At 43.9% G+C, this 26412-nt stretch overlaps 1 protein-coding gene and 1 long non-coding RNA gene across 2 annotated transcripts in view; one reads left to right on the top strand and one right to left on the bottom strand.

Annotated features, from left to right (window-relative positions):
• Positions 1–4943: 4943 nt before the first annotated feature.
• On the bottom strand, positions 4944–6741 carry LOC310676635. Its single transcript, XR_014510655.1, has 2 exons — positions 6669–6741; positions 4944–5417 (listed from the first exon to the last, which is right to left on the bottom strand). It is a non-coding gene; the product is annotated as an uncharacterized lncRNA (long non-coding RNA).
• Positions 6329–26412, top strand: part of ADAMTS5 (ADAM metallopeptidase with thrombospondin type 1 motif 5) — a 50529-nt gene continuing 30445 nt past the window's right edge. Inside the window, exons 1-2 of the mRNA XM_083438605.1 lie at positions 6329–8122; positions 20827–20959. Of these exons, the coding sequence (XP_083294731.1) occupies positions 7022–8122; positions 20827–20959 (1234 nt within the window). The 5' untranslated portion in view covers positions 6329–7021. The remainder of the gene's footprint in view (positions 8123–20826; positions 20960–26412) is intronic.

Genomic DNA, 26412 nt, shown 5'->3' with positions numbered 1-26412 from the left:
TTTGTGTAGGGTGAATTGGAGGAACCATGAAAACTGATATTATTGCCATTGGGAGATGGATAGCTCATAAATATACTGTACTTTGCATGCAGAATATCCTGCTTAACCTCTGACATCTTGAATTAAATAGATCTCAAGAGGGGCTGGTAAATGCCTCCACCTGAGTCCATGCCAGTCTGAGTAGACAAATATTGGGCTAGATCGTTGGTGGTCTATTCCAGGATATCTCAGAAGCTTCATATGGGCATTGCCATTATCTTTGTGTTTCTTTCACATGCTCTGGAATGAGCTCCAAAGTATAGCTCATAGAGAAGAGGATAGAAAATGGTGGTAGAGGGAAAGGCTTCCTACAAAGAGGAATTTAAGAGAGAAAAGATGTTAAGAGAGAAAAGTGGATGGAGAAAAGAGAAAAGATCAGGCAAACAGTACTGTGGGAGAAGTAGAAGATTGGAGTCAACAGGCTATGCGGAACAGAAAGGCTAAGAATGAAGGGAGAAGAAAAATCACCAGAAATTTTCACAGGAAAATGTCTTGTGAGAAATTTTTGCTCAGCTCTAGAAAATGCTGAACAAGAAGGACCAATGGCCTGCTTTGGTATAGGGTAGCTTCATATATTCATGTAGGCTGTGTCTGGAAGTTATGCTGAATGCACATGGAGGAGATGTGGTCGCAGGCGCAATCCCACTTCACACCCATTTGCACATTAACAGGATCAGTCAGCACCAGCAGTCATTCCACTTTTAAGGGTTAAGGCTTAACCCTTGCTGTGATGGCACTCTTGAAAGCAACACGGAAACGTTCTTGGCCATTCTGAGTTTTGAATGCCCTTTTCAAGGAATAGTAGCCTAAAGGGCTACTATTTGAACTGCACTTGGGCCTAGTTACATTTGCCCTGCCTTGCTACAGATACATTAACCATTGCAGAGGTGGCTCTTAAATGGCAGGAGAGAGATTAAGGAAACATTTGCTTCTCCCAGAGCAAAGTCTTCTAAAGTTTTTGACCTCTGCATTTTTGTGACGCAACAGCTGGAAACTACATTATCTATATCTCTATATAGAGATATATCTATAGATATCTTGTTTTAAAACATATTTTTACAAGAAGTTTCATGTTTTTTTAAAAGGGAACAGTTAACATTTTACCCTTCCCTTGATATTCTTGCTGTGGTTTTTGGAAGAAAGGGTAAGGGTCCAAAAGCATCCGATACTTCCTGTAGACAGATGTCTCCACCCAACATGTGTTTTAAACACGTTTCATATTAGGTTCAGTGGTCAAAAATTACCCATTTATTTTGCACTGTGATTTATGTGAGTTCAGCAGTTGCATTAAACCTAGAAAATGGTGTGATGTGAGGCCTCTATAAAATACCCAAGACTTCATGCACTCCACACACACACACAGGCTTGTGGATTTTTAAAAAACTATCTTCTTTGGAAGGCGTATCAATTAAACTATTATACTGGGGATATTTGTGCCATAAAATTTCAGTATTTCCCATTGCTGCTGATTTCTGAAGCAAAGCAGAAACACGTTAGAGTGCTTGGGTTTTCAACCATCTTTTTTTTTCTTTGTACCCACAATTTCATGGACAGGCTCTTCCCGATATAACACACCAGTAAAACCAATTGCCTTTTTTATGACCCAGCTTCCGCACTGCAACCATATACAGCTACTTGCCTTAAGAGGACATATGAAGCTCATGTAGGTTTTCAGCCTGCTGAAACCGTTAGCCATACGTTACACACACACACACACACCACTTACAAAAACACAACGGCTAAGCCAAAGGCGTTTCCTTTACTTCCCACGCTGCTCTCCTTCAGGAAGATATCGCAAAGAAAAGCAAAACTTTGCTTCTTAAAGCTGCAGTGCTCCATGCAGGGCAAAAGGAAAATCCTCTTTAACATGAAGCAAAAGCAATTCACTGCATTAATTATAAATGAATATTTTTAGATGGGAAAACTACATTTTGGAAACTTTCCTCAGCCATGCTGTGGTATGTGTGTGCTTGGGTGTGATGGAGAAGGAGCCTCTGCTAGGCTCTGATTATTATTATTTGGGGGGGGGGGGTCTGCTGTAGAAGCCCCTGCTGTGCCTGCTGATGGTGTGAGCTGTTCTGGAGCTATCGCTGGTGGTATTCCTGTCAGCAACAGAGAGCACATGCCCCTCAAATGTGATGCTTCAGGTGCAGGGCAGAGCAGGGCAGACTGGCCAAGGGTCAATGGAGCCTTGACTGACAGGGGTCAGCAGGGCTTTGGATATGGCAGTACCTCTGGCTCTCCCCCAGGACAGAATTAAAATTGTTCTGCCAATCACTGTAGCATTCTAGTGGGGTGGTGCTGTGATCTAAACCACTGAGCCTCTTGGGCTTGCTGATCGGAAGGTTGGCAGTTTGAATCCCTGTGACGGGGTGAGCTCCTATTGCTCTGTCCCAGCTCCTGCCAGCCTAGCAGTTCAAAAGCACACCAGCACAAGTAGATAAGTAGGTACTGCTGTGGTGGGAAAGTAAATGGCGTTTCTATGCACTCTGGTTTCTATCAGTGTTCTGTTGTGCCAGAAGCAGTTTAGTCATGCTGGCCACATGACCCAGACAGCTGCCTGTGAACAAACGCTGGCTCTCTCGGCCTCAAAGCGAGATGATCACAGCAACCCTAGTCGCCTTTGACTGGACCTAACGGTCCAGGGGTCCTTTACCTTTTACCTTCTAGTTATTAACACTGTTTTACAGCTCATCTGTAAGACAGACTGGTACGTAAGGCACCTTTTCTGAGTTTGCTTGATTGGGTCAACAATTCCTTTTGTTCTGGTCACATTTCTTTATTGTGGTGTCCTAGTCAAACTATCACATAAGACAATGCAACTTCTGAAAAGACCGAGACTGATATAACATAGCAAAGCACATTGTCAGCTCTCCTGCACCTTATGGCAGTGACAGCTTTGCAAAACCTAGGCTGCTTGGTTAGAGCAGAATACAATGCAAAATGTTAAGTAGAATAAGGCCTGTTTTGCAAGAATCTAAACAAAACAAAACAAAAAATATATATCTATATTGGTTCCTATGTTACTGTCCCAGTGCTGATTCTAACCAGCGTGGTGATTTAATAACAAAGGGTAACTTATACCCCTCTGCTGTCAAAAGTACATATAGTTCCACCAAGGCCCCACTTGATTTTTTTTTTAAAAATGTAACTCATGCAATCTCAAGCTATTCAAGGATTTGGGGCTTTGTACCTTTGAGCTGGGAAAGGTCAGCCCTGTGATTTCCAGGTCAGAACTATCTGACAAGGATTTGGTGGTGTGGTAACCTGAGAAATGTTAACAAGGGAATGCTGTTAAGAATAAAGAGGGCAAGAAGGACAAACACTGAAAAGTAACTATTATATAATGGTGTATTATAGTGGGCCTTGACAAATCTCTCCACCAAAAGCTATTCTTTATGACAAGGCATATTACCGAGGTAGTCTCCATAGTGCTGAAATACTGTTGTTTTGAACAGTGAACTATATAATCATGTACAGGTCTTGCTACAAAGTTTCTGTGGGGTCATTCATGATAGTAAATGCTGTATTTGCTACAAAGTGTTTGGCCTCTTGAAACCTCCTAATCTCTCAGTAAAAGGATCTTTGTTATGACCACGGCATGAAACTGAGATAGCCTCCTTAGTGTTGTTCTGAACATAAATCTATATAATCATGTAAGGGTCTTGCCAAAGAATTTCTGCTAAGGTTAGAATCTATCAGTTCTGAGTTCAGACCCAGCTACAACCTCCTCCCCTTCTGCAGCAGCATTTTTAATGGTAATTTACATTGGGTTTTAATTGCTGGGAACCACTCTGGCAAGCTAAAAATAAAGCAATCAGGCTTAATTCTTTGTCTTTTCTTTGTTTTTGTTTTTTAAAAAAAGATGACTTCTAGAATCATACAGCTACTATAAAATCTTGCCAGGAAACTCAAACTACTGATTCCCTTCCTGATGAACCATGGCCCACTTCAGGTGTTTAAACATGCAACAATAACAAGGATGTAGGGGCTTGGGCTCGAGCATTCCATGTGTGCTCCCCTCCCCTCCTATCTTTCGGTTTTGATGGGAGCTTCCAAGCACATTCAGCTGGAGACTGGGAAGTGTAGGGGGTGGAGGCACACACCTACTCCCACATTTTGCTCTTCTGTGTCTAAAGAAGTCTATGGTTTGCTGTTACAGCCCGGTTGGGTGTACTATAGTTTGTACTGCAAACCAGGGCTTGCAGGGAAAGCATAAACTACAGCTTGGCAGTTCAGATATAGACAATGAAGCAGGAAGGTAGGGAAGTGATCACAGCATGGGAGGATAGGAGGGAGTGGGAGTAAGGAGCATGAAGCTTAAGCCTCAACCCACACTCATTCGCATGACTCCAAGACAGGGTTTGATACTAAGCCAGGAGCTCCTGTTCAGCTAGGAAACTTATATGTGTGTGTGTGTGTGAACAATCCAAAATGAATATAGGGGAAATGCTGAATCCTTTCTTGTTGCACTAGAGACTCCAGAAAAATAGAGAAGGCCAAGTGTAATGTTCCCAACTGCCTGTCCTATGATCACAGCCCAGGTCTATCAGGACTACTCAGAGTCTGTACACTGGACCTTGGTTTCTTTGCTGCAATCATGTGTAGCTATTTGTTCTGTTTTCACCTTTCGACAAGCTCCCTGGCCTTACTGAATTCAACCGGAGGACCTACTTATGAGCGAACACACATATGCACGGCTTCACTGTCAACAGGCCAAGATACCCTTTTCCCTTTTTTTAAGTGACTTGAGGATGGGACTGCTAATTCAGAATGCCAGTCATGAACCATACATTAATTTGTTAGGAGGCAAATGTAACAGACTTTGAAGAACTCCAAAGAGTTGGGGATAGAGTCCTTTCTAGTTGGTCCTTTCTAAAAGTAAAATAGAATCGAAACATTGATTATCTTAGCCAAGACATTGCCACATTTATGTTTTACAGGCCACAATACTGTATACGGTTTGGTTGATAGAGGCCACGACACTTAATGTCAGGGTTGCCCCACGTTGGGCAAAAAGATTCCTGCATTGGAGGTGGTTGAACTAGATCCTTGTGGTCCTTTGCAATTCTATGATTCTATGAATAAAAATAAGGTCATTATCTTTCCCAGACATAATTCTTTTCTACATAGGTGATAGAGTCCCATTATTTACATAGCCTCTGAAGCTGCAGAGATCCAACAAGCACAGCAAACACACACATAGACAACCACGAATAGGACTCCTTGTTTACTCCTGTGAATCTTGTTCACTTTGGTACCTCATTTGACCACATTAGCAGGAATGATGGCCTGGTTCCCTTTTCACTTGTCACATCCCCTTCTGTAAAGAGGCAGTTCTATCTTGGCTTCTTCCTTTGGGGCTGTGGAGAGCCAATCTGGGTGGAATAATGAAATTGGCAGTCAGCTGAGACTATGTGCCCGCCTGTCGGGTCACCAGGGCAGGGGGGCATGGGTTAGGCTGGGCAGAAGGTGGGAAGGCGTTTTCCTTCCCAAGACTGTGGTAAGAGTTAACTCTTCCTAACCTTTTCTGCCCTTCTCTTGGGCGTGGGAGGAAATTACAGACCTTGGAGACTAAGTGACAGTTGGCTTGGGATAATGACAGGCAGGCTTGCCGTGAGAATCCAAGCGATAAAGATAAAAGGAAGGGGAAAGGGCTCGGCTTTTTCTCCTGTTTGCAGAGAAGTGGCAGCTGCTGCCCTGGGCAGGAGCTGAAGGACAGAGCAGCGCCCCCTCCGCCTTCCTTGGTGCCGTCGCAGCGGCTGCTGCCTCTGATGCGCTAACCATTCCCTCCTCGCCCTGCTTGCAGCACGCCAGGAAAGTGCCGCACGTGTGTTGTTGTCTTCTTCCCTACCGGGCATCTGCCGAGACGGCGGCAGAAGAAAGAAAGAAAAAGTTTCAGGAAGATCCAGCCTTTTCCTGTCCCTATAAAGTTGTCTCATCACCCGCCCAATAAAGACCTAAGTGCCATAACAGGATCAGGGGCCAACCTGGCAGGACACCGGGGGAAGAAAGCGAAAGGTTGTAGCAAGTAAACAGGGCTGGTGAAGAAATCTCAACCTTTTACCAGGGGACGCTGCGGCTTTAAAGGATTCCGAGAGGCGATCGGGTGGGTTTCCTCCCCCGCCCCGCTTGAACAAACGTCCCCTCCCTGCTCCGTTGCCTCGCTCGCTTTCTCACCTCCGCGAACCTCCCCCGCCCCGTCCTTCTTTCTTCCTCCCCCTCCCCGTTTCAGCGGTCCTCTCCCCCTCTCCGCCCCCCCCCCCCGCGCGCGCTCCGGTGTCTGATTAAACGAGAAGGAAGTGTGGGAGTGGAGGCTGCGAAGCTCTCCCTTTAAGAGGCAGCCTGCAATGACGAATTGTTGAAATTGCCATTGCAGGATGGCATTCCACTATAAATTCATTGTTCCACCTCCTCTCATCTTCACAGCTCTCGCTCTTCTCCTCTTGTTCACATCGGCGGACTGGGGATAACGCCGCCACCGCCACCACCAAACACCCATTAAACTCGGAGAGGGAGGAGGGGGGACCTTGAGAATCTGGGACCTTTCTCCCACCCCCTGGCCGGCAAGGGAGGGCTTGTTTTCTCCTACCTCTCTCTCTCACACACACATTCACTCACTCACTCACTCTTTCTGCCGTCCGCCTCTCCAAACCAACTCATCAACCCAAAAAACAAGGGGACGGAGGAAGCCGGCGAGACCCTCGGAGCTGTGCCAGAGCCGACCTCGCTCCCGTCGGATGACTCGGTGGCCGAGAGAGCGAGCGAGAGCGAGCGAGGCGCCAAGTCCCAACTTCGCCGATGCCTCCTGGCTGCTGCGAGAGCCGTGTCTCCCTCCCACCGATGCGCTCTTGACTCGTCCGGCGAAGACTTCTCCAAGCCTTTTGTTTTCCACCAGCCTGTCCCGTTCGCGCCCCGATTTCCCGCCCGGATCGCCGACCCGGCAATCGATTATCCGTCTGCTGCTGCTGCGGAGCCCACCATGCTGCTGAAGTTGCCTTGCCCTCCGCTGCCGGCGCTGCTGCTGCTTGCAAGCTTGCAAGCGGCTGCCTCGGCCGCCGGAGTTTCCCCGGCAACTTCAGCACCTGCCTATGATAAAGCTGTGCAGCTCTCCAAAGCAGCAGCAGCAGCAGCAGCAGCGCCGCCGCCGGGCGCTGCGCCCCCCTTCTTCGTCCCGGAGCAGCAGCAGCAGCCACGCGGGTCCAGCGGCCTCGTGGAGCGCGTGGACCAGACGTACTCGGGGGGCGGCAAGGTGGGCTACGTCCTGTACGCCGGCGGGCAGCGCTTCCTGTTGGACCTGGAGAAGGACGCGCTGCTGGGCTCCGCGGAACAGCTGCTCCAGGGCAAGGGGCGCTGCTACTACCGCGGAACCGTGGACGGCAGCGCGCAGTCCTTGGCCGTCTTCGACCTTTGCGGCGGATTGGACGGCTACTTCGCGGTCAAGCACGCCCGCTACACCGTGAAGCCGCTGCGTCTGACAGACGATGGCGGGGAAGGGGCCGAGGAGGAGGAGGAGAAGCCCGCCCGGGAGCGCATCTACGACGGGGAGTCCGCGCGGGTGGCGCACCTCTTCTCCAAGGAGCACTTCAGCTTCCAAACAGTGCCTTCTCGGCCCAGCTGCGAGACGCGCGGCTCGCCCAAGGTGCCCTTTCTGGACCAGAAGAAGCTGGGCCTGCGGCAGGAGGAGACGGACTTCACCACCAGGGCGGCGCTGTCGAGAAACTTCTCCCCGCCGGCCGGCTCCAGAAACAGAAAGCGGCGCTCCATCTCGCGGGCCAGGCAGGTGGAGCTGCTGCTGGTGGCCGACGACTCCATGGCCAAGAAGTACGGCAAGGGTCTCCATCACTACCTGTTGACCTTGGCTACCATTGCCTCCCGCCTCTATGGACACGCCAGTATTGAGAACCACATCCGCCTGGCGGTGGTGAAGGTGGTGGTGCTGGGGGACAAGGAGAAGGGCTTGGAGGTGAACAAGAACGCGGCCACCACCCTCAAGAACTTCTGCAAGTGGCAGCACCAGCACAACCAACTGGACGACCAGCACGAGGAACATTACGACGCTGCCATCCTCTTCACCCGTGAGGTAGGTTTGGGAGGAGGCCATAGCTGAGGGATCCCGCTCAGGCCTCCGCCAGCCTTGCGGAGCTGGGTTCATCACCCTCAGCTTCATTCTTCTGCTTCACCGCAGGTGTGTTGGACTTGATGACCCAAGAGGTCCTCTCTTGGGCTTTATGAATGTATGTGATTGTATTGTTGCTGTCTTTTTCTTTCTTTCTTTTAAAATTCATCTCTGGTTGTAAATGTCCAAAGGTTTCGTAGCTACTGTCTTAAGAATCCAAAGTGCTACTGAAAACACTCATTTGCCATTGGGTTCAATATCACTAATGCTAAGGTGGTGTCACATCAGGTTTAGTAGATACTTGAGGTTCCAGTAATAATTCCAAGCATCTGCTGGAAGCCTGAGTGAAAGGGGAGATGATAGATTAGATAGATAGATAGATAGATAGACAGACAGATAGATAGATAGATAGATAGATACACATATGGATAGGGAAGCCCAGGGTGCTTCCACACAGCAGCTTATTGTTGACTCGTGTTGCTGCTGTGCCCAAGTTCTGCACAGCATTCATGTGATGTTCTCATCATAAGGTAGTCCCCTGTTATTTTCCCATTTATTGTAGGCTTACTGTTCCTGCAGAAAACTAAAGTTTTGCTTGTTTGTTTTTTTAAAAAAATCATTGGAAATAGTCACTCTGGATTCAGTGTGGAAGGGGGAGGATAGGTTGGCAATTTGATGAGAATATCACATGTGCAAAAGTTGCATGCATGAGCAGCGCTGGGTCCACAATGAACTGCTGTGTGGAAGCGCCCTTGTTTCCAAACAAAATAACAAGCAATTGGGTCATGTGTCCATTTGAGATGCATCATCCTCCTGCACTCATTGCACTAACCATGAGATGTTTCTCCCATCTGGTGCACAGATTGGAAGTAGAACTGTTGGAGCTCTGTATGCTGATGGTGAAGAACTGATGCAATTTATGTTGTAGCAAAAGCAGGATCTTAAACAGGTGTTTGTAAACACAGTTGCGAACCGGAGGTTTTTTGAAATTATCAGGTCATTGGTCCATCTAGTTCAGTACTGTCTACACTGACTGGCAGCTTCAGGGTTTCATACAGGGGTCAATTCCCAGTCCAATGAGGAGGTGCTGGGAATTGAACCTGGGACCATTTGCATGCAAAGCCTGTGCTCTAACCACTGAGCTATGACCTATCACAGCAATTATGATCTTTAAATCCTGTCCAGTGAGCAGAAACTTGCCTTCTGCCTCTTCTGTGCCAAAGACATCCCTGACACCTGGCAGTGCAGAGAGAAAGTATGTGCATTGCTCATCTTTCAACAAGCTCTTCCAAGATTCATGTCCTCATTCCACCTACAACCTGTTAACTTTCTCATAAGGCTGTCATGTGTCCATAATTTGCATAGAATAACCATTAGGAGGTTCTTATTATAGGAGAGCAAGCTGTTAAGATTTTAAGAAATAAATAAAAGTAAGTTTTTTTCTATTGATGTTGCTCCTGAACAGCAATGTATATCCCTCTATTAAGATGACGCAACACATGTTCTAGCCAAACTTATACCCAGTGCTGAAGCTGACCTAAATTTTCTGTTGGGTGGCGGTGGAAATGAACCCATTTAAGTAATAAGATAAGGCACTGGTAGGCTTGCCAATCTTTCAGTGTATCTACCAGATGAGAAGAAGAACTATGAACACCTCTGGCTCAAATCCCAGTCTGACTCTGTTGAGATTAGAGGGAAAGGAAAATGTGTGAGGTGGCCTCAGGGAGCTCACAACTTCCTTGCTTAGTTGCTGGTAATTTAACATGGCATTTCCAGCATGAAAAGAAAGTAGCAATAAAACCGGAGAGGCGCAACATGTGTGGCTCAAGAGAGGGGAACGTAAATTCAAACCACATGTAAACATAGCTGCAGAAAAGTGGTGCACCAAGGTAGGCGAGGGGTGGGGCTCTAATGCCTCATTATCCACAGCGTGGAAATTGGTCTCCTAATCTGTTAGAATTCTGAACTGGCAAGGGTTCTCCATACAGCTTTCTGGATGAGTGCTGAGTGATAATCCAGCAGCATTGGCTGAACTAGTTAAGGGGAGTGGTTCCAGAGGAACATGTGACACTGTTTATGCAGCAGAACTTTTCAACATGAATGTCCCCTTCAGCATGTTCTTCCGCTTTTCCTTCTTTAATTCAGAAAAACACATAACTTTCCATTAGAGTTCCCTTCCTCCGCTACATCACAAGAGTGCCAGGAAAAAGAGAGGCTTGGGATAGTTTGTGGAATGAGTTACTCCAGTGAAGGAGTAAGGAGAGAGACAGAAAAAGCCCTCGTATGTTTATTTATTCCTCCAAATACTTGAAATATTATGGTGTTCCTGTCGTGCTGCACTTGTGCTGTATGTTCTCTCTGTTGATGTCCAAAGCCATTTGTTTTCAACCATGAACTCAGGAGTCTCCTGAGTTCAACCCAGATTTTTATCAACACAAACAAAATCTGACATGCTTTTCTAGGCTCCTTTGAGACTAGCTTCCCTCAATCTGATTCTGCAGTTTATATAAGCAAGGCGTTTGATGGTCCACCTGATTTTAGAAAATTGCTTTGGAGAGCTTGACAACTTGCATTTTTCTCAATACAGTCACACACATATGCATGCACTAGAGTTTCCCAGGGAAAGGGATCTAACAAGGTGGCAACTCAGTACTCTTAAGACAAGTTTTTAATTACTGCACATCAGGTATGACCAATGTAGTGTCCTCCTGATACTTAGCAGTAGCTTTTAGGAGCAGTCCATATTACCAAAGTGGGATAATCCACTTCAGATATATAACCAATTCAAATAGACATATAGATAGATAGCCATTATACCTTCAGAACATGAACTGGATGTGCACATGGTGGAATAGTCATATGAAATTGCCATCTAGAGCACAAATCCTTTGTGTATAAAATCAACAAAGAGTGTTGTGGCACCTTAAAGGTTAACACATGCCATCAGCTTTCTTTCTTGGACTAGAATCCACTTCTGATGAAGTGGCCTCTAGGCCATAAAATATTACATTGTAATAAATGTGTTTGGTGCCACAGCAATCTTTTTGGTTTTTACTGCAACAGACCTTTACAGCTACTCTTCTGGAAGTTTTGTGCAGATATTATCACATGGATCATAGCTGACCCACACAAGTTGTTTGTCATTTTTTTTGTTCAGTCCTTGAAGAAGGGTAGAAATGGACTGCTGACTTATTGATTTGTGTTGTAATGCACCAACTTGTAATGAAGAAGTTGTGTGGGCCTTTCATTGGGTATCTACTGTGATGCTCAACCCTTACTCAACCTTACTCATTCTCTCACTAAATCATTTTGAAAACTTTGGAATGAGATGGTTAAGTTGCAGGTTGGAGGTACATCAAAACAATGTAGAGGCACATTACGTAGAAGAAACAAGAACCATACATTTTGCCCATGTGAGTTTTGCCTTGTCCCATTGATATTTCTTTTGAGCATTAACAAGGGATGCAGATTTTGCAACAAAGTTAATGGCCAAACATAGTGTTCCTTGTCTATGCTGTCCTTGCAAGGAGTAACTGAAACACGAGAACCATCACATCTTCAGCTCTGTTATCTCAGATTATATAAGCTGATGTCTAAATCTGGCATTTTCAGTTCATTGGAGATACATCTGAATTGATTTTCCTCAATTAAAAAAACAATCTAGGGAAGAAAGAGAGGTGTCCAGGAATGAATAAATGTACATAGGTCTTCATCTAATGGCATTTGAAGTGAATGATTCACTGTTCACATTTGCAGACTGTAAACATGAAAAAGAGTTAAAAGGTAAAAGTGTCAGAGGAGAAACATCTCACAGGGCACAGGGCTTTTTCAAGCCTACTGGTGTTTTTTGTGGAGGTTTTTTTTTTTTTTACCCATTTTTGTTTTTTCAACAAGACGAGAAGTAGCAGCAATTGGCATGAGTGTTCAACTTTTACAACTCTGTTTTGAAAGTATGAAGTCGGTTGCTTAGCAACTAGACGCTTAGCCACAGTACCATGTTTTGATGGGCTCCGAATGCTGCTCTGTTAAGTTTTTGTATACCCAGATGCCTTCTTCTAAATTGCTTGTTTTTCGGTTGTGGATCAAATGTGTGAGGTACACTTTCCATCCCTGTTTATTATTCAAGGCCACTTTGAACTTCAGTAGACTAATATTTGCATATCATCTATCAAATGAACCCACCACAATTAGAATTAGGGAGCAATTAAATTCAATTCATGTTTAAAGGCAAATCTATCAAATGGAAAAGCAGGCATTGTTTGAAATTTGTGCTGGGTGTCTGAATTTGTAGTTCTCCAACCAATGTTTACGAAAATGCATATATTAGAGGAAGGTGTGCAGAAAATGGGTAATATAGAAATAATAATATAGGGGAAATTGTTTGCAGAAATCAGTCAAAACTGCATATAACAGTAAGCTTATTAGCAGAAATTGTCATGAAAATGCTGATGAATTTTCACAGTGATTTTTTAAAAATCACAAATTGCTCCAGAAATGTGGAGAACTGAATTTAAGACTGGAAAAACGAGAAACCAAGATAACCTAAACGGACAGATCGTTCCATCCCTAAACACACTATGCAAACAATTCTTCATGCCTAACTTTATGTTCATTAAATATTCAGATTGCCATAGGATGTGCTCTCATGTTGTCAATGGTCTATAACACGAGTGACTAACAGATGCCACTGGAATACAACCTTCATAATTCCTGGTTTTGGGGCTGTGTTGACTGGCGGGAGTGGAAGTCCAACCATATCTGGATGGCCACAAGTTAACCATCTCTATCTAGTCTTCAGAAATTCTTGTTTTGAAAGCATGTAACATTTGTCAGAATGGAGTTACTAGTTAAACATGTGTTTTATTTACTTGTTATGTAGCAACACTTTTTCTTGTGGCATTTTTCATGGTGAACTTTTAAGCAGTGGTCAGAATCCCCCCTCAAACTGGTGAAACTAGTTCACTGAGCCAAAAGGGGGATGTGCAGTGTGTTTGTTTCACCAAGTTCCACTAGCTCTGTGATAAATTTGCTTGTTAGCTTCAGACTTGACATGGATGCCTTTGAACTGCAGAGGATCATGCTCTGCTTTCTTCCCTCACTTGGCCATCTAGACTTGAGGGATTCTGCACTTGCTCTGTAACAACAGCGCATGCATGCCCAGAGCATACCTTGTAAGCTCCCAAGACTGTATTTCATGGAAAGATCTGAAATAGTAGGTATACTGACTTTCATGAAATCTTGTCTGCTGTTACCATTCTTCTTATCAAGGGACTCATGATACACTTAGACTGCAATCCTTAATTAGAATGTAAGCATCATCAAGCACAGTGGCTTCCTTCTGAGTAAACATGCAAAGGCTTATTCTGTTAAGGGGGTTGCTTTGAACACTACTGAAAATGACTACAAAACTACTATTACTACCTCTAAAACTCAGCTTTCTAGCATTTATTTAGTATCTGTGTTGAGTAACATGTGAAGAGTGTTTCTGAGGATGATACAAGTGTGTAGAGGATTCAGAGTCCAACATTCAGTTACGTAATCTGTGTGTCTGCTGGAATGCTGACCTATTTTATGAGGGTTTCATAGAATTGTACAGTTGGAGGAAAACTTTATTTACCAAATTTTGACCGCTAACTGTAAAAATGTCCCATTTTAAAACTTTTTTTCTAGGAATTGCAGTGATTGTGGTCTTGGACCACATATATACCAAGTTTTATCTTAATAGTTGTAGAAGAAGTAATCTAACAATTTGTCTCTTTGATGGAGTGAGCGAGTCAATAAGCCACATGCATCTTTTATTTGCACAAATACCTGCACAATAGTTGTTCTTTGTGAAGTTTGAAAAAAAAGAAGCTTATTTTGTTGCATTCATTTCAATATTTGTTTCAATTGATAACCTGTTCTAACTCAGTACCCTGAGACAGGTTAACAGTATTGCAGTTGGAAAAGATGTAGGAATAGGACCTAAGGTGAAAGTCAAAGCAAGTTAGAGGAACTCTTAACTGCTTTGCTGCTTATCAGTGAGATTTTTCATTCCCCTTCCCACTCCTGTTTGTTCTGTTTTCTTGATGTTTCCTGTTAACTTCCACTTTATATTTGAGCTTCCACACAATGTAAAAGCCACTTCATGGAATATGGCAACAATTTAACCTAGTAGCCTACATTGGTCCAAGTAGAGTTGTTAACAGCACCATACTCAGTTCAGTGGGATTGCTTCCAAATTGGTTTTATAAGACTGAAGATTGATGAGACATGTAATTTATTTGGGTTGCGTGGGTATGTAGTTGGTTAAAAGCCAGATCTGTTTAAGAACGCCTGCCAAGGGTAAGATTTTCAAATGTTCATGCCCAAGGCATTCTGCATGTTAAGTCCATTTACATTAGCCAATATGTTGAGCATCAGTCCTGTCTGCCCATGACTAATTTGGTGGTTCTGGAAACTAGTTATTTGCTGTGTTAACACTGCTTATTGACTCAAACAATGTTCTCCAGACTGCCTGTCACAAGGCAAACACATGATGGAAGAGGGTTCCAGCTGTCTAAACCAACGCCATTCTTCTCATTACTTGAGCCTGTTTCATTGTCACTCTGTAAAATCCACCAAATCTATTTCCGTCATCACCTGAGATCAATTGGAGCAGAAGCTCTGGGAGACAGAATACAGTGAGCAGTTTGGACTAAGTCCACTTATATTATTTCCCTCTCACCCTTCCCCAAGTCATGTGAAAGCTGAAAGAGATGTTTCTCACAAAAGACATAAAAGTAGCCAAGTCTTGAAAGCTGGGTGGTTCAAGAACTGGGTGGTATATTCAACGATAATGTTAACACGCCTGTCTCATTAAGAAAAACCACATATCAGCCAGAGGTCATTGCTTTGCCGTTTTCCATGCAGCACTTGTATGTGGGATCCGGTTAATTATCAAAGTGAAAGTGGTACTGAAACTTAACAGCAAGTGCTGAGTTATCCAAGTCCTATAAATGCTAATTATGTTGAGCAAAATGCATGCTTTCTTTGGCACTAGTGACTTTTCCTTAACAAACCACTATCCTGTGTTTGTATTCCAGGGGACAGGCTATAATACCAAATGCCAGCAATATAGCTATAGGGGTTCTAAGTATTTAATGTCAATTTTAACTGAGACCCTGATTGTGCTAAAACGATTGCATTTGATCTTCCTAAAGAAACTTCTCCACTGTCATTCAAGTAAATACAGGCTAGCATGCTTAAAATACGTCATTCAATTATGGTGGTATAGGAGTATCTCTAAAAGAAATTATTTAGTTGTGCAACATGTGAACAAACATATACTGTAATACCCTCCTTCCATCACTACAAGTTACTGTAGGCATTGCATGGTGTACTGTACTGAAAACACTGGTTCAGTTCAGATGTCATGCCAAATAAGGTAACAGGAAGATTAACTGTGGTTAGGCATGGCATCCGAATTGTCAAACCATGGTTCAAAGTGGATTTATAAACCATGGTTTGTGCTATGATTCAGTGTGATGCTTGAATTGACAAATAGTAGTAGCTGTGCCTCCAGAGACCACTGTACCATAGAAACAAAGGGCTGAAGAGACATACAAATCAGACAGGTAACTCTTGGTGGTGGTTCCCTAAGCATGTGGTACCTAGCACAAAATGTTGCGGCATAGTCTGCTCAGTGTTTCAGTCCATCAGACATGCCCTATTCTAGGAGGTTTCATTTCCTCCTCCATAGTTTTCAGTTTCTGTGTTCTAACAGTCAGCTAGTTCTGTGCTACTGAGCAAGCTCAGACTTCATTGGGCTATTTGGACTTTGGTTCCTTGCCCTCTTAGTCCCTGTCCCCCCACCTATTTTTTTTCTACTTCTGCAAACATCAGGCTTCCTCTGAGCATGCTGATACCTCCTTTTTCTATGTGGATAGTATCATGTTGACTTCATAAGGAGAGGCACTCAGAAAATGAGTTTGTTATGGGAAAATACAAAATCCCTTATCTTTAATTTCCAAATGTAACTCCTCCCCACCCCAAAATCCTGACCTCTAAGAGACTGTCAAATGAGTTACAGATTTTGTGATGTCCTGCTCATTTTTTCCTAAATCAATAGTGTCAAGCCTTAAGTTTCCTTATACATTGCAACCCTACATTGCACGCTTCCTGTGCTGTGACTTTGTATTGATCCAGCTACTTTGAAGGAATATCAGATAAGTTGAGGCCAGCTGCTGGAATCTTTCTTTTAAAATGCATGTGTGGTACAGCGGTGTTTAGTCAAGAGGCCTAGGTAACATGCCCAACTCCCTCAACCATTCCTCATAAGGCTTGGTTGCCCCTTTCTGCACACATTCCAGCTTGTCAATATTCTCCTTAAATTCTACCACCGAGAATTGTACACAGTACTGCAGATCCAAGGCAGAATAGAGTGGTACTATTGCTTCCCTTGATTGGGACAATATACTTTTGTTGATGCAGCCTAGAAAAGCATTAGCTTTTGTTTGTTTGTTGTTTTACTGGAGCATCACGTTGTCGACTAAGACCCCTCAATCCTTTTCATATGTACTACTGGTGTCCCCCATGAGCCTAAGTGTAGAACCTTATATTTGTCTCTATTGAAATTTATTTTGTTAGTTTTGGCCCAGCTCTCCAATCAGTTAAGGACATATTGAATCTCAATTCAGTCTTCTGCAGCATTGGCTACCCCTCCCAGTTTGGTAACACCTGCAAATTCCATGAGCCTCCCTTCCTCCCACCCCTGTTCTCCACTGTTCCAACAAATGCCGGTCTGTAGCTGAGTCTCCAGGTCCAGAACTGAAGCATCTAGATGTTAGTCCCACACAGGCCAGGACTTCCTCACTTGGTGGCTGCTTCTGATGTCTCTCACAGACCCAGCCCTAGTGGCAGATGCAATGATTGTTCACTGTATGAATGGCATCTTTTCTCATTTGGCCCTTTGTCTCAGACAGCTCTTAGTTGCAAATAGATGAATGGGGGAGATACTCCTTTGGAGGTCTTCAGTGAGAGAGACACTGCAGTAGGAGTCATGCCTTTGCCCCTGCACTCTGTCTTTGGCCAGTCTAGTTGCCAGCCACCATACTGACCATTTTGGTCATACTACCAATCATAAAAATTGGTCATGAAATTAGCAAAGTATTCCAGCTTTCATGAAATAGCCTGTTTATTTTCATGAAATCCCTCCTAGCACAATCCTCTTCACACCTGCTCAAAAGTAAGCACCTTTTAACCAAAGAAAAGAAAAGAAATTTCAGCGGGAGGCCCAGGAAGTAATGTATGTGACTGTAGCCTAGCTTTTATATAAATTACATTTAAAACATTAAATTTGCATGGTTTGCTAAATTCCTTCAAGTTGGTGAATTAGTCAGCAGCATAGCCAATGATGTGAGTTAGTCATTAGATTTGCTTTCTTCCTTAACTAGGCAGAGCATTTTGGATGTTTCATGAACTCGGCAATATTCTACACATTTCATGAATCGTGCAAATATCAAATTTAGTGGCGTATAGAAACATGGACACACATCCATAAAGCAACAGTTGTTAAAGTAGGGTGTCTACAATGCCCTCTTGCCAGAATTATTAGAGTGAGAGGTTAAGCACTTGCGGCTAAGAGTCACTATCGGATAGTAACAATATAGTATGTGTGCATAATTTTCATGGAAGTGGTAAAAAGAATATTTGAATAAAACGGAAATTGTGGATTTGGAAAAATAAGGCATCGTGCTGATAGGTTTCTTGGATGGGTTCTTGTAAAAACAGCAGTATTTTTATTTTTTGTATTTTGGTATAAAAAAAATGGAAAGCCACTTACTCTGATTGGAATTACTCCTAGGGAGCATTTGAATTGTTTTCACAGGTGCTACTTTTAATCAAGGGTCTGCCACATTTACCTTTCTATGGCCTTTTTGAGCAGTTTTGGTATCCATACATGGGCTAACCTACACCATAAACTCTGAATAATTAGAGACTCACTCATTCATTGCAAGAAATGTGCTGCACTTGCTGTAGAATTGCAGGCCTAGAACATGTGTGCCTGATCAGAATCCATACTTTTTTTCAATATTACTTTGTAGAATGAGCAATGGACAAAATGAGGGGCTTTAAGCAGAAACATTTCCCTTTGCGTTGATGAGCATTTCAACCACATTATTTATACAGTTAATGTGTCCAAACAACTCAGTGGATTGGCTCCACACTTTGTTAGTCACACTTAAATTCCCACTTATGTCAGTGGGAGAATCCATCGTTTCCTTTCTGATAAGGGAGGGGCAGATATCACAGCTATGGCCATGTTCTCCAGAAACGCTAGTATTAGAACTTAATTGAAAAACATTGCTTGCCAATACACATAAAGTGTTGTTTGTCATGTCACATAATCACAAATTAAAATGGTGCTTACGGAAAACTTTCATAAGCAACTCCTGGCGTTAGAACAGGATTGGTCACATTTCAAACCCTATGTTTCTGTATGTGTACACTGTCTGCAAGCAAAAGCAGAAGGCCTATCTCAATCAAATAAAGCTGAATGGTCTCCAAAGCGTCATGTGGGACGTGTGCCAGGGGGTGGATCAGCCGTATATCAGCTTTGCCAACACAGGAACCTACCAAACTAAAATACTTCAGAAGATGCCTGGGATTAAACAATCCTGCAATATGATTTAAAACAGGGGTCAGCAAACTTTTTTCAGCAGGGGGCCAGTCCACTGTCCCTCAGACCTTGTGGGGGGCCAGACTATATATTTTTTGGGGGGGTGGGGGAAATGGACAAATTCCTATGCCCCACAAATAACCCAGAGATGCATTTAAAATAAAACAACACATTCTACTCATCCAAAAACACGCTGATTCCTGGACCGTCCATGAGCTGGATTTAGAAGGCGATTGGGCTGGATCCGGCCCCCGGGCCTTAGTTTGCCTACCCATGATTTAAAATGCCAATACCTATCAAGGGTTTGAAGTAAACAGCTATATCAAGGGCCTTATTATATTAGAACAGTTCTTCAATAATGCAACAACACTGCATAAAATTGCATGTCCAGGATTTACCGTTAGCTGTCCATTAGAGCCAGTGTGGTGTAGCGGTTAGAGTGTTAGACTAGGATCTGGGAGGCTAGGGTTCAAATTCCCACTCAGCCATGAAGCTCATTGGGTGACCTAAGGTCAGTCAGTATTTCTTGGCCTAACGTACCTCTCAGGGTCATTGGGAGGATAAAATGGGGAGGAGGAGAGTGATGTATTGCCATCTTGAGCTCCAAGCATTGCCTCTCCTCAAGTGAACCAACCTGGGCCCTGCCATCACCAACTGAGGCCCTTTGTGTGCCCGCCTCCCATAGGAGGTTGGAGAGTGGCAAAGCAAAAATGAGCCTTTTCTGTGTTGGTTTTCCATTTGTGGAATACTCTGCCAAGGGAGGCTCACCTGGCACGTTCATTACATATTTTTAGGCAAAAGCATTCCTCTACAAGCAGGCCTTTGCCTAATTAAACTATCTGTGGCTTTTTAAACTGTGTGGGGGGTATTGTTTTTGTTTACTATTACGGTATGTAGTTTTGTGTTTCTATATTGTAAACTTCCCTATGATCCTTGGATGAAGGGTGGTATAGATATTCAATAAATAAAAAAATGAAATAAAATCGAAGGTAAGGCGGGATTGAAATGTAATGAATAAAATTACCTGTGCACCTGTATACATCTCTAAGGGAATAAGAAACCTGAGGCAGGAATATAAAATTAAAAGTGGCAGCTATGTGGTAAAGGATCAGCAGTAGCAATCCTTTCTTGATCCATGGAGCTGTGAGCCACACGCATAAGAAATAACTCTGCTTTCAAAGTTACTTATCACAGAATGAAGGAGAAGAGAGTCAGGCTGCTCTGACATTTCCAAGTTTTGTTGTTTCTTTTTCAGAAGTTATATTTACTTTCTGATCACGTTAAAAACAATAGGAGTTGAAGTTGGCTCAGGAGTTGATACTCCAAGCACTTCCCCATAGATCATGTAAGGAACCCAAACAGATGAGCTTTGCCCTCTCAGCTACAATAACCCTTGCCTTAAAGCAAAATTATTTTGGCAACTGTCCCGGGCCTGGCAGGTCAGAAGAAAGGGGAAGAAGATTATGCCGCAACTGGGAGAAAGTCCCTGGGAAGCACTGAAAAGCTCAGAGATGGGGATAGTTGCCAAAACGGCCTTCATCACTGATAATCAGCACATTGCAGATTCTCATGTCAGCCTGAGTTGGCAAAAGAGCATTGGAACGCCACCTCCCAGTCCAGCAAGGCATACGCAGAGAACTGGCCCACACCAAACCCTCCACAGCCAGCATGTGTCTTCACCTCCTTAGGAACGTCTTCCTCACACTTTTAGAATGGTGTTTCTGATTGAGTAAAACAGTATACAGTATATGAGTTAGCTCAAGAGCTCTCCCCCACCCCCAGCTTTCTTTACAATATATGGAAACGGTTTCCGACTGATCTTAGCAAATTGTCAGCTTGAGCTTTGAGCGAGTCTGCCGAAGAGCCCACGGCGTTGCTCATGTTGACTTTGTCGTTGCCCTCCTGGTGTCGGCTGTTATCGTCCGCCGTGTCTTGCTGCTTGCAAAGAGCCTTCAGCTCAGAGCTGTCATTGCCTGTGGGTGCAAAACTGTACTTCAAATGCTTTCTTTTCCCTTTCCTTCCTCGGCAGGATTTATGTGGGCACCATTCATGTGATACTCTGGGAATGGCTGACGTTGGAACCATATGCTCTCCTGAGCGCAGCTGTGCAGTGATTGAAGATGACGGCCTCCATGCGGCTTTTACGGTGGCTCACGAAATTGGTATGCAGTGCCTTTTCTGTTCCCTTGCCAAATACAACACTTGTAACAGCTGCATTAGTAACCAAAATACTTTACAAGTAATTCCAGATTTCCCCCTGGTTCACATATACACTTGGGGATTAAGGCTGTGTACATAGGCACTTTGGGGTTAACTAATAGGGGATCAGAAGGCAAGTGGAGGTACACAGTAGGTGTTTCCTTTCTGACAGTGTCACTTTTAAGCAATGATCGGAATGGAAATTGGAGGGCTGCTACTGTCCATTCATGTCCCTTTCAAAGAGGGGTCCCTCCCATCGATGAAGAATTTGAGCTCACTTGGCGGGTAAACAGCTTTCTATATATGTCTGCCTACTGGGTTAAGTGGCTTGCTGTTTATATTGTACCACCACATTCCTCTGAATGGCAAGATGCAAGTTTCAAATGATGGGGTAATTGGAAATTCTGGTGAAAGGGAGCACTGTTTATCTCGGGCAGTGGTGTGACTGTAGGGGTGTAACTTTAGATAGCAGTGAGGTTCAGATAATCAAGGCTCGTCTGTTGGGGATTCTACAATAATTACAAAATAGACCCAGGAACAGACACCAGGATTATTTTGGAATGTTTTCTTGGCAGGAAAAAGAGCTAACATTAACGTTCACAAGCAAGTTCAGATTTTCTGTGCCATCGCCCAAGTGTATTCATGAACTAGAGATAATCTATTGGGGGGGGGGGTTATTAACATTTTCTCTTTTAACATTTCCTCTTCAAATAGCTAATTTTGGCATTTGCAAGTTCATTCCTATGCAGAATAGCAGTAGCTTGAACACTACTGCAACATTTTTCAAGTAGGTATTTCTGGGTATATTTAACTAAAAGTATATTTGACTGGATGGTCATATTAGCTGCCAGCTATTATAGCACTGGATATTAACAGCAAGCTTTGGTATCATGTTTCACTTCCCATTCCTTTTTTTGAATGGCAAAAATAATGTAAGGCTTTTCTAATGTAGATATTACAAAAAAATATATATACGTGAATTAACCTTTCAAAATACAATATTCTCGCAAGGCAGCTTAGAATATCTGAAACCGCCGCACAACTAAAAACATATACAATTATACTAACAATGCATCATGCAGTCAGGGAACAATAATATCGCACTATTCATAACAGCAATTTCATAGAATGATAGAATTGTAGAGCTGGAGGGAATCCCAATGGCCATCTCGTCCAGACCGTGCTGTCACATGGAGGATGGAGCAAGCTTGTTTTCTCCTGCTCCAGATGCTGGAACCTGAACCAATGGCTTCATGTTACAAGGAAGGAGATTCCAACTAAACATCAGGAAGAACTTTCTGGTGGTAACAGCTGTCCGGTATTGGAACGGTCTCCCTCAGGAGGTTGTGGACTCTCCTTCCTTAGAGATTTTTAAGCAGAGGTTGGATGGCCAGCTGTCATGTGTGATCTAGTTGAGATTCCTGTGCTGCAGGAGGTTGGACTACATGAGCCTTGGGGACCCATTCCATGTCTACAATTCGAATGTGGCAAAATAGCTTTTCAAAGCCAGCAAGCACTGATTATCACACCAGAATCACTCAAGGTGCTTTGCAGTCCTGCTTCCCTGAGCCAAGTCAACCTTCCCTACTGACTGGCACCTTTGGCAAGATCAGGTCTGTTTCCAGTGTTGTTATTTGGAGTGGCAGGAACATGATCCAGGCAGCTCAGGCACACCATGGCAGATCAGGTGCCGGTAGGCTGATGTGAAGTTTCAGGTGCAGTACCCAAGCTGAGGCGTGCCCTGCACTACACGTACTCTCAAAACATTGCCAGGGGAAGATCATTTGTAGCTTGGAGCATGGACGTTAAGGAAAAGGTTATTACTGAGTGGCAGAACATATGCTCTGCATGTAGAAGACCCCAGATTCAATTCCTGGTATCTCCAGGCAGGGCTTGAAAGGACTCGTGTCTTACACCTTGGAGAGCCCTTACCAGTCTCTGTAGATATTATTGAGCTATAGAGAGGAATGGTCCCCCTTAAACGCAAGGAAGTTTCCTGCATTCCTAAAGTGTGGGTCGGTTTCAGCGACGAACATGTACAAACACAGCAGCTGCCTTTTCCAGTGCCCAGAGAACCCACAGCTTTTTCAGCTTTAATTCACGTAAGGAAGATGATCCATCCAGAGTTTAGCCAGAGAACAGCTGGCTGTAAATTTAAACGACAGCCTTTATTTTACACTGAGCTGTTAAGCGCAGGAGGAAGCAGGAAGAGAGGGCTGTTCCAAAATCAGCCCTCCATTTACCAGGGGGTCTCTTGTGCCAGCTAGACATTCTGTAAGGTGGAATATAGGGTGCTTCTTGCCTAAAGTAACAGCAGTGGTGAAACTCGGGGTCCCTGTTTACCAAGAGAGTAGGCTTTTCAGGTCCACATTTGCCTTGCATGCTAACATAGTCACAATCGCTAGAGATGTTTTCCATGAGGAACATTAGCTGTGCAGAGTGAACACTAAATTTAAAAATGGAAAACAGTTCTCCCTCACCCCTTTACATTCTTGGAAGGAAATAACAAGGCGAAGGGAACTTTCAGAGAGTGCCAACTACGGCTTTGCCTTGTAACTTGTGCCAAACCAAAGTAAAGTTTGCTTTGGGAGTATTGCCGTGCCAGTTCAGTTTTCAAACAGCGAGCAGGTAGGATGCAAGGGTGTTGTGCTTAATATCATTTGACCCTAACATAAAGAAACACACAAAATCTGAAATCATGGGTTTTATTAGTAGTGCTAATGTAACTACTGACACCGGACACCCTTTAGCAAAGGAGGAGCTCTAGTCTGGAAACATTTGGAAATAGATCATAACAGTGGCATATTATTGAGGCTCTCTACCTCAGGAAACAAGCCGCTTGAGGCTGCCAAGTGTCACTAAGAGCTGAAAGGACCTGTATCTTTGTGACAGAAAGTATCAGTTGGCAAGAAGAGACCTCTTCCTGAAACTTTGGAGAGTGGCTGCCAGCTAGAGTAGACCTGGGATCACCAACCTGGTGCCTGTGACTGCCATGGCACCCAAGAAGGCTTCCAGTAACCCCCTGGGTAGATGCTCCAGTGCTACTAGAAATAAAGTTATTTGGGAAAGCATGCAGGTACCCCTAAACAATTTATCTGAAATGAGAGTGGTGTTGGTACAGTCAAACCTCAGTTCTCAAATGCTTCCGTTTTGGAACGTTTTGGCTCCCGGACACCGAAAACCCAAAAGTAAGTGTTCCGGTTTTAGAAAATTTTTATGAAGTCGAAAAACCAATCAGAAGCCGCACCGTGGTTGTCAAACATTTTGGAAGCCAGACGGGCTTCCTGAAAGCATTACATTCAACAACTGAGGTTTGACTGCACAGTACCTTGATATTTTTCCTGGTACTGAGGAATGCTCCCTACAGCAACAGTGTCAGGATGTGTGTATCTTCTCCATAATCAGGACCAGCAAGACAGAATCATAGACTTGGAAGGGACCCTGAGGATCATCTAGCCCAACCCCCTGCAAGGCAGGAATAGGCAGCTGACCCCTACAGGCATCGAACCTGCAACCTTAGCATTATCAGCATCACACTCTAACCAACATAGCTGACTCCCCCTAGTAAGCACAAGGTTGTCAGGAGTGGCCATCTCTCTAATTTTGTGTTATGACACACTCCCCATGGTGGCTATTTCCTGGTATGCCACAGCCCCTCCATGAAAGCCATTTTGTGCATGGTTCCTCCGGCACGCTCTCAAAATTTGAAATGTAGTAGCAGACTGCATTGCTGGTTCCCCATTCATGGTGCACCCTTCCTAGGGAAGCTCACTTGAAACCAACAGCACTATCTTGAAGAGGCCAACTAACCCCTGCTTTATTTTCTGAGTCTTTTATCTTTCATACAGTTATAAAAATGGCCAGTGTTTCTTTCTTGTCTGCCTGCGGCTTTATAATGTGTTTTTATTCTTGTGACATTGTAATAGTGTAGAGCACCCTGGATATAAATTTCTTCAAGGGTGGTATAGAAATCTGCTAAATTAATTCTATATTTGCTTCTACCCTTCTCTTTAGCTATAATTCAAACTGCCAGATTGCTCATGTGACAACAGCAAATATCACATAAAAGGTGGTTATTTGAAGGTTTTGTCGTAAAGCAATTCAGTGGCTGTTAATGGGAAGGGGAAATTATTCCCACGTGAAGAGGTTTTTTAATTGGATGTCTGAATCCATTCTGTAGAAATTTTATTTGCTTTTGGACTCCCTGGTTGAATAGCTTCTCTCAAATAGGTTTGTGCTGCTGTTATTCTTGCATAGCCAGCCCTTTCAAAAGCTGCACAGTCTCATTACTCTATGCTACATAGGGATGAGTGAACCTTGTTGTTCTCAGTTTCTCATTTTTCCAATCTTAAAGGTTAAGGGACCCCTGACCATTAGGTCCAGTCATGGATGACTCTGGGGTTGTGGCGCTCATCTTGCTTTACTGGCCAATGGAGCTGGTGTACAGCTTCCGGGTCATGTGGCCAGCATGACTAAGCTGCTTCTGGAGAACCAGAGCAGTGCACGGAAACGCTGTTTACCTTCCCGTCGGAGCGGTACCTATTTATCTACTTGTACTTTGACATGCTTTTGAACTGCTAGGTGGGCAGGAGCAGGGACAGAGCAATGGGAGCTCACACCGCCGAGGGGATTCAAACCGCCAACCTTCTGATCGGCAAGCCCAAGTGGTTTACACCACAGTGCCACCCGTGTCCCTGCCTTCCAATCTTAGGTTCAGATAAATTATTATCACTTTAGTGTGAATTTCTCCCAAATTACACATTTGTGTACACGTTTGTGCAAGTCTATCTCCTAATATAATGCATTTTTCTCTAGGTTATTTTTACTAATAGATGCCTTTTCAGGCAGTAGTATATTCACTTTTGTACACATTGCTTGGCTGGAGGACCACACTGAAAAATTGGAAGTAATCTGAATGGTGCCGTATGGGTGTCCTTGGACTGCAACTCTCATCATAGCCAGTAGTCGGAGATTCATCCCATTTGAAGGGCACCTCATTGTCTACCCTTACATTAGAGTAGCAGTTTCCAGAGGTCTGGCTGTGTTAGTCTCTTGCAGAAAAAAATACCCAAGTCTTATTGTTTCATGGTACCTTAAACTCAAACAAATGACATTAGCATTTGGTAGTAGACACCGCTGCTGCTGTTGTCCTGCTGCTGTTACAAAAGTTAACCTAGCCACACCCAGAGCTCTGAAGAATGTAGGAAACAACTTGTGGAAGCTGCAGGAAGACACTGAGATCAGGAGTGAGCTTTCTCCTCCCAATCCTTGCTCACTTTCCTCCTTGCAGGTTGAAGATGCTGACTGGATAGGGAACTCCCATCTTTATTTGAGCACACGGTTTCTTGGCTGTATCGCTTGCATTCTGTCTACCAGACTAAGTACAGACGGGTGTGAGCAGCCTGAAGGCCCTTTC

Source organism: Podarcis tiliguerta, assembly GCF_965153285.1.
Source record: "Podarcis tiliguerta genome assembly, chromosome: 4".
In the NCBI taxonomy this organism is placed as follows: domain Eukaryota; kingdom Metazoa; phylum Chordata; class Lepidosauria; order Squamata; family Lacertidae; genus Podarcis; species Podarcis tiliguerta.
Note: the sequence above shows the minus strand (reverse complement) of the source record. Positions and strands in the feature narration are given on the sequence as shown.